This window comes from Leptonychotes weddellii, chromosome 15, assembly GCF_054177405.1.
Source record: "Leptonychotes weddellii isolate Sample4059 chromosome 15, ASM5417740v2, whole genome shotgun sequence".
NCBI classification, from domain to species: Eukaryota; Metazoa; Chordata; class Mammalia; order Carnivora; family Phocidae; genus Leptonychotes; species Leptonychotes weddellii.
In genome coordinates, this window is record NC_138383.1 from 40095618 (window position 1) to 40103560 (window position 7943).

Sequence of the window (7943 nt, forward strand, 5' to 3'; positions counted from 1 at the left end):
CCTCCCTGACCATTTATGCACCCCACAAATATCTGTTGAACCCTTACTATATGCATTGTGCTAGGCATAGGGGATATGGTGGATAATAAAACATTCCTCATGAAGCTTACAGCAAGCGTAGTGGGAGAGGTATGATACATAATCACAAATGACTGTGAGGTTGCATCTGTGACTTGTGCCAGTGCCATGACTCACAGGAGACCTAACCAGGCTTCGCAACAGAAGAGCACTTAGGCTAGCAGGAGTTGGAAGAATGAGTTGGAGTTAAGCAGTGAAGAGCTAGAGAGGAGGGTGCTTTGCACAGAGGAACATGTCTCCCAGGGGAGGAGAGACCTGCAACAGTGAGGGACTGAAAGACCTGGGACCTGGGAATGTGGGCAGGAAAGGGGAATCAGCTGCCTTGGAGCTTGCTGTTTCTTTCCTAGAGCATTTGCTACATTTTGTAATTTATGTGTGTTACTTATTGTTTGCCTTTGCCCACTGCCCTGAGTTTCAACACTGGACATATACATTGACCACCCAGAGAGCTTTAAAAAATCGTTTCCTGGGCCCTAACAAAGACCAATTGAATCAAGATCTCTGGGATTGGACCTGGGAACTGGCACCTCTTCAATGTGCCCAGGTGATTCTAATGTACCCGCAGAGTTGAGGACCCCTGTCTCCCGGATCATGAGCTCCATTTCAGCAGGGAACGTATCCTGGGATTAACACATGTGTGTGATTGTAGTGACAGAGATAGCTGAAAGGTGACAAAAGGTAGGCAAAAGGTGACTCCGGAAAGGATATGAAAAATCAGCAAGTGGTAGGGGGACAAAGAAAGGGAGCTCAAATCCACTGAGCGAGAAGATTAAAAAAGAACAAAACAGGACACTAACTAACCCTTGAGCTCAGATGACCCCAGAAACTCTTTCAGAGGAAGGATAGTAGGTGGGGTGAAGGTTACTATTGTTACAGAACTGGTGTTGGGATGTATGCCCCCTTCCTCCAAGTACGGAGGCATGAAGAGGTTGCCCCTGGTTGCCACTTAAAGAAGTGGGCAGAATTCGTTCAAGTCTATAAATGTTTAAATCTTTATGCGTGAATATGCAAAGCAATTTGTAGGGCTCTCAACATTTTACCTTAAACTTCAGCTTTCTCCATGCCTAAGTCTTGGTCATGTATATCGTTCTTGATCTATGAGCAGCACATCGATGGCAGGGAGTCCATTCCCTGCTAAATTCCTCCCGGCTAAGAAAGACTGCATGGTGATTCATTTTAAATTAAGCATTTACCAAGTCCCTCTTCATGTCTTGCACCAGGAGACAATGGATAACACCCAGTCCCAGTTCTCAGAGATCATATAATTTTGGTGATTAAGATCTCACAATGGAACCCCTCCCCTTTAAAAAAAGTTTTAATTGTAGCAAAAACCAAATAACATAGAGTTTACCATCTTAACCATTTTTAAGTGTACAGTTCAGTAGTTTTAAGTAAACTCATATTGTGCAACAGGTCTTTAGAACTTTTTCGTTTTGCAAAACTGAAACTCTATGCTCATTGAACACCATCTCACCCCACCCTCCATTTTATGGGTGAAGTAATAATCTGTAAACAAATATTTTAGCGGAATTGCTACAATGGCAAGAAGTCCTGCTTTTGTAAAATGAAGGATTTGCTGATGTGCATGTGTTTCTTTTTTCTCCTCCTCTAGATGAAGTTCCTTCAAGTCATGGACTCCATATTGCCATTGTGTTGCATCTCAACAGTTAGCATCTTGGACGGTGTGGACACTGACCATGGAAATCACTTGTGCAAGGATGGGAAAGATTAGGGAGGTAGGTCATAGAAAGGAGTAAAGTCGACGAGATGGACTTCCTGGATACCATATCCTTCCTGCGTTCATTTTCCTACTTTGGACAGAGACACGGATACAAGGTATGGTGGTGCAGGTTGTTCATTGTACAATGTCACCCAGATGAGTAGGTAAATGGGGCTGACATCCTACACTCTGTTTAACAAGCTGAAGAGTGGCTGTCCCCCATGTCTGGACTGGGGACAGAGAAGGCTTGGGTCCTACTAAGTGGTGGGTAAAAGATGACCTGTTGGGCCCACATGGCATTTCCCCACCAGTCATCCTTCTCTTACCTTGCTGATGAGACTGGGCCTCTCTCATCTCCAGGTCACGAGTCAGTTCTGGGGGGAGGAGAGAAAAGAAAAGGCAGTCGTGTGTGTGTGTGTGTGTGTGTGTGTGTGTGTGTGGTGTATGAGAGAGACATAAGGAGAGAAAGAGAGAGAGGGAGGGAGAGAGATCAGGGAATCACAACTCAGTAAAAGTGGCAATATTAGCATCCTTAGAAGCCATCTAAACCACCTCCCATACCTATTTTACTGCGGTTCAGTGAGGGAAAGAGATGAAGAGAGGTGCAAGGCACAGCCTGAGCCTGACTGGCCTGATTCTAAGCCCAGAGACCTTTCTAGTGCAAGCGCCATGGGCTGCGTTTGGAGGTTAGTTCAACCCTTGCACTGAGGAGCCTGGCTTGCTTTTGCGGCTGGGGGAGTATTTGCTCCTTCCCAGCCGTGATCTACAAATATCTAACGTGACAGCCAATCAGAGCCACTCTGGAGGACCCCTGCTGTGCAGGGCACAGCCCCGTTAGGGTTTAGTTGGTGGATGTGGGAAGGCTGGAGGGTCCTGGGCTGCTTGGGGGCCCTGGAGTGGGACTCAGGGCAGTAGCTATTTACCAGTAGGGTACATGCGTTTCACTATTTTCACAGCCAGTACTGCTGTGCCTGCGTTATTTTCTGAACATCAGCCCTGCTCCTTTCCAAGCCCTGTTTTCCGCCATGTTTCACAAGGCAAGGAGAGGGGCCTCAGGGAGGACAGCGCCACCTGGTGATGGAAGGCCTACATGGCACTTGCCTTGGAGCTGAGGGGGCGGGGTCAGCCCGCCAAGGGTGCTGGTGTTAAGAGAGGTTTCCTCCTGGGTGCTGGCAGCCGAGCCACCACCCTTGTGCCTCCCTGTCTTCCCAGTCCCCATTCCTTACTGCCCAGAATGCCCCATCCCTCGGCCAGCTGAGTTTGATCATTTTTTTCAGCCCCACCCCAACTCCCCCAAATCCACCACAGCTCAAGAGCTGGGAAAAGGGCAGGAGGGAGCCCGGCAGCAGCTGATGACAGAGGGCATCTCCTCTGGAGCAAGTGTGTGTACTTGCAGGGATGCGATCTGGTGCCTAAAGGGAGGAGGTGTGAACCTGGGAGTGGGATAAGGTAGCAAATCTCTGGGATCAATGCCCAGCAGCACCTAGAGAGTCTAGCCTTATGGGCCCTCTGTCTGCCCCTCCTCACTGGCTCTTCCCTTGGGAGGCCAAATGTTGCTAGGAGACCGAGAGCCAGGGTACCTGGGCCTTTTGCTGTGACCTGAGTCTGAACCTCCTTCCTGGAGCCCCAGGGAGGACCCTGATGCCTCTATCCTCCAGGGCTTCCTGGAGCCAACTTGGCCCCTCCTGCAAGGCCCCTGGGTAGCCCAAGGGATCTGGCTCTGCCAGTACCTCCCAGGGGAGTGTTTTCACCCTTAATCAGGGAAGTTGGGGGAGGGGAGACAGACTCCTAGTTGGGCTCCACTCCCCCCATCCATCAGATCTCCCTGCCCATCTTCTGGCCAGAGTCCCCACCTTTAGAAGAGCATGCAGTGAGATCAGATACCCTATGTGACCTTGAGCCAGGAATGGGACCTCTCTGAGCCTCAGTATTCTCATCTGTGAAATGGGGACAAAATCACACCTGCCTCTCAAGGGGCTATTGCTAGGATTAAATTAGAGAAAATAAACAGAGGGCCCAACCCAGGGCTGAGTAGGTGCTGAATACATGGGGCAGTTCTTGTTATCATCCAGGCTGCCCCACCACCCAGAATACACCCACCCAACTCTTAAACCTCTTCAGTCTGAATGGCACCCCTTTTTTGCAGGCTCTTTCTGAAGCCCTGCCCGCTTGGTTCCTACACTAGTTCATCCCCTCTCCCATCCCCTTCTCAGCCTCTGAGCCCCGGTTTATTTTATTTATATATATATTTTTAAAGATTTTATTTATTTATTTACTTATTTATTTGAGAGAGAGAGAGAGAGAGGCCTCAAGCCAGGGGAGAGGCTGAGGGAAAGCCCTTGCGGGGCTCGATCTCCAAAACCCTGAGATCGTGACCTGAGCCGAAATCAAGTTGGACACTCAACTGAACCGATTGAGCCATCCAGGCGCCCCTATATATATATATATATATATATGTATTTAATTTTATTTTTTAAAAGTAGGCTCTATGCCCAACAAGAGGTTTGAATTCACAACCCTGAGATTAAGAGCCAGGCGCCCCTCTGAGTCCCTGTTTAATCTCCTTGAAAAAATCTTTGTTCTGCTCCCTTCCCCTCACTCCTCCACCCCTTGGAAGAAGGGCCTTATTCAGTTATTTCAGCCCCAAGAGTGGCTGTTCCAGGCCAGCCCAGAGTTATTTTTATCTCCTTAATCAATAACCAAGAGGCTGCAGTCCCATACCCAGCTGGAAAGGGTGGTGGGGGCTGTTCCAGCCCTATCACACTTTCTTGGGATCCTGGCCTATGTCCTGAGTGGAAGGACCCAGGTCTTCAGAATTAGGGCAAAGCAAAAAGAAACTAGAGCAAGAGCTGTAGGGTCCTAGGGTACACTCATTCTGATTTTCCTTTCATGTTGCCACTGCAATGAAAAAATGCATCAGGCAAGGGCATCAGGCAGGGGTGAGTTGGTGTGGGCCATCCCTGCCCCCTGGGCTGGCCTCTTCCGCCATCCCGGCTTCAGGGGAGATTGCAGGGAGCCTGGCCTAGGAGTGTAGCTGCTGAATCTGTATATGGAGCCGGAGGAGGGTGTGGTGGTGGAGAGTCAGGACGACCAGCGTCGCATGCCACAGAGCGAGAAGCCAGGCAGGTCCCTCAGTTTCCCTCTAGAGAATGGGGGGCCTCCCATGAGCAGAGGCTGGAAGGGAGGTAGAAGTCGGAGCATCTTGGGGAGGGAGTGTGCAGAAGGCTGCAGAGGCGTGCACAGATGAGAGTCTGGAGCTCTGGGTTCTAATCTTGGCTCTGTCACTAGCATATTGTGTGGCACTCTCTCTCTCTCTCTCTTTGGATCTCAGTTTACCTACTTGTATAATGAAGATGTTGGGCTGTTCCAACTGACACATTCTATGAGTCACGGACTCTAAAGCCTGTACTTGGAGACTCAGCCTGGGTGAGCACTTGGGCCGGAGCCCAGCCTCTGAGAGGGCCAGGCAGCTGAAGCCTGAGGTCCAAGAGCAGAGATGAGGCCTGGGATTTGGCTTCATTCTTGGTGCCTCCTTCTGTCTTGTTCACAAATCCAGTCGGTTGCCACGTCCTTCCCTTCACCCTGTCTCCCACCAGTCTTCCCCTTTCTACCCCTTTCATCTCTCCCCGGACCATTTCATCGGCCCCATCGCTAGCCTCCTTGTCTCCCTTCCCCTCCAATTCATCTTTCATACAACTGCTAAGTTTGGAGTTTCGTAATGCAGCATGATGCTCTTCAGAAACCTTCAGTGGCTCCCCACTCCCCAGGAGGACAGGCCAAACTTCTCAGCTGTCCTGATACTTGTCAGGGTCTCCCATGAGCTGCCCCCCACCCCTCCCCCACCCCCCCATCCCTCCAGCCTCACCTGAACAGCGTTTCTGCAGCCTCAGGATTTCCAGGTGCAGGTCTCGCAGCAGGGCCATCTGCTCCTTTTTCAGGAAGCTGACGTGGCGTTGCACGCTCTGGATCTGATGCTCCAGGGACACGGTATCCATGGCAACCCAGGCCTGGGCCCCGCCTGGGGGGAAGATGATAAGGTAAACCCACATCTTGTGGGCCCATCGGCCCCGCCCACCCTCAGATCCCTCAGAGTCTCTCGCAGTCGGGGCTCCTGTCGCCACCAGGCAGACAGTCCTACGGCCGCACTCATTTCCCCCGTGTTTACTCACCAAAGCGTCACGCATGTGTTGCCAGGGAAGTATAGTTATTCCCATTTAACAGATGAAGAACCAGAGGCCTGGAGGGAAATGGCTGCATGCCGCTGCCTGCATGGAACTTTAGCCTATCTGCTTCTTAGGAAGGAGCACGAATGAAGCCGCAAAGTCAGTGAAGAGAGACAGAGGCAAGCTGTAGCCTGCTTCCTCACCAGCTCTGGGCAAGCCCTCTCCCTCTCTGGGCTCTTGGTTTTCTCGTGCCTAAACTGAGGGAGTTATGGAGTGGAAAAACCCATCCCGCCAGCATCCCAGTTCAAGGGTGCCCACCAGCTGGTAGACCGGCATGATGGTTAGAGCACACCCTCTCCCAGTTCAACTCCATTTCTCTGACTTAACCTTAACTCAGGACTCTGGGCTCCTCTAGGTCGCAGAGGAGGAGGATCTGATGAATAGTCTACTAACACCAACTCTATGGGCTGAAGGCAGGTGGCAGAGTCCCTTTTTGAAAGAGGAGTGGCTGAATAAAAAAAAAATAAATAAAAAAAGAAAGAGGAGTGGCTGGCTCAGTTGGTAGAGCATGCGACTCTTGATCTCGGGATTGTGAGTTCGAGCCACGTTGGGTATGGAGATTACTTCAGAATAAAATCTTCAAAAAAAATAAAAGAGGAGTGGGAGAGGTTGATAAGGAGACCCATGCAAATGAATCCATGAATCACATAAGACACTGTGAAGGGAGGGGAGCTCTGCGCCCCTGAATCCTAACGGTGCCCTGGCTTTGCAGCCCTCCCCCTTTTGACCCCATCCCTTTCCCAGGAGGTCCCTCCTGTGATGATCACCGTCCTGGAGAAGCATAAGCAGAGGGCAGCAACAGGAGGCAGAGTTCATGCCTTTTCTGCCAGGGACTCGCTAAGCGTTTTTTTTTTTTTTTTTTAATTTTTTTAATTTATTTGAGACAGAGAGAGAGAGCGTGCAAGTGGGGGGAGGGGCAGAGGGAGAGACTCTTCAAGCAGACTCCCTGCTGAATGCAGAGCCCAACACAGGGTTCCACCCCATGACCCCAAGACCATGACCTGAGCCAAAACCAGGAGTCTGACGCTCAACCGACTGACCCATCCGGGCACCCCTCTCCCTAAGCTTTTGAAGGAGCTGTTTCTACCTGCCCCAGGAATTCCCTGGGCCGTGGAGAGAGAGGCCAGTTGATGGACCGCTCTTTTCAGCAAATGGTCCCCTCCAGATTGACTTCGATGTAAGTCCCTGCAAATCCAGATTTTCATTTGTAGGGTCGCATCAAGCATGTGCACCTGAGAAACTCACATTCATAGGTTGGTCTCTTGGGCTCCCTTTCCTTGTACTCCCTTAATCCCACCAAAGAGGCCTTTCATTTCAGCAGGGGGTGGCCCTTTAGCCTGTGGGAACCACTGGCTACATTTGCTGACCATCTGCTATGTTTGGGAACTTTATACACATTATCTTACTTCTGCTAACCACTCTTCAGTAAATATTACCACCCCCATTTCACAAATAAAGAAACTGAGGCTCAGAGCTGAAGTGATTTGTGCCAGTTCATATGGTAAGTGGTGGCAGACCCAATTCTCTGAGTCTTTTGAATCCAAAGTAGGTTCCCAGTATCACACTGAAAACAGTCCTGGGTTTGAATCCTGAGTCTTTTGGTTACCTGCTGTGTGACTTTGGGCAAGAAAATTAACCTCCCTCAATCTTTTTTCCCTTCTCTGTAAAATGGGGCTAATGGTAACAGTCTTAGGAGAGTTGTGAGAACTAAATGAGATTAAAAAGTTCAGAGCACTTCTCTGTCTAGTGTGTGAGTAGGTTACTCCTTGTCTTGATTTGCTCATTTATTCATTCATACATTCAATGATCTACTTATTGCCAACTATGGGGGTGTGGGAGACACAGTGATGAACAAAACAAAATTCTTGCTCTCATGGAGCTCACAGGATGAAGAGAATCAAATAAATAAATGCATCAAACAA

The 7943-nt window shown here is 49.8% G+C and overlaps 1 protein-coding gene and 1 long non-coding RNA gene across 2 annotated transcripts in view; one reads left to right on the forward strand and one right to left on the reverse strand.

Annotated features, from left to right (window-relative positions):
* Positions 1-5842, forward strand: part of LOC145717403 (uncharacterized) — a 6823-nt gene extending 981 nt beyond the window's left edge. The window contains exons 2-3 of the long non-coding RNA XR_014140593.1: positions 1691-1914; positions 5737-5842. This is a non-coding gene — a long non-coding RNA (uncharacterized LOC145717403). The remainder of the gene's footprint in view (positions 1-1690; positions 1915-5736) is intronic.
* The window catches only part of CCDC92B (coiled-coil domain containing 92B), a 6668-nt gene extending 770 nt beyond the window's left edge, over positions 1-5898 (reverse strand). Inside the window, exons 1-2 of the mRNA XM_081805538.1 lie at positions 5664-5898; positions 2125-2172 (exon numbers count right to left, since the gene is read on the reverse strand). Of these exons, the coding sequence (XP_081661664.1) occupies positions 2125-2172; positions 5664-5847 (232 nt within the window). The 5' untranslated portion in view covers positions 5848-5898. The remainder of the gene's footprint in view (positions 1-2124; positions 2173-5663) is intronic.
* Positions 5899-7943: the final 2045 nt, after the last annotated feature.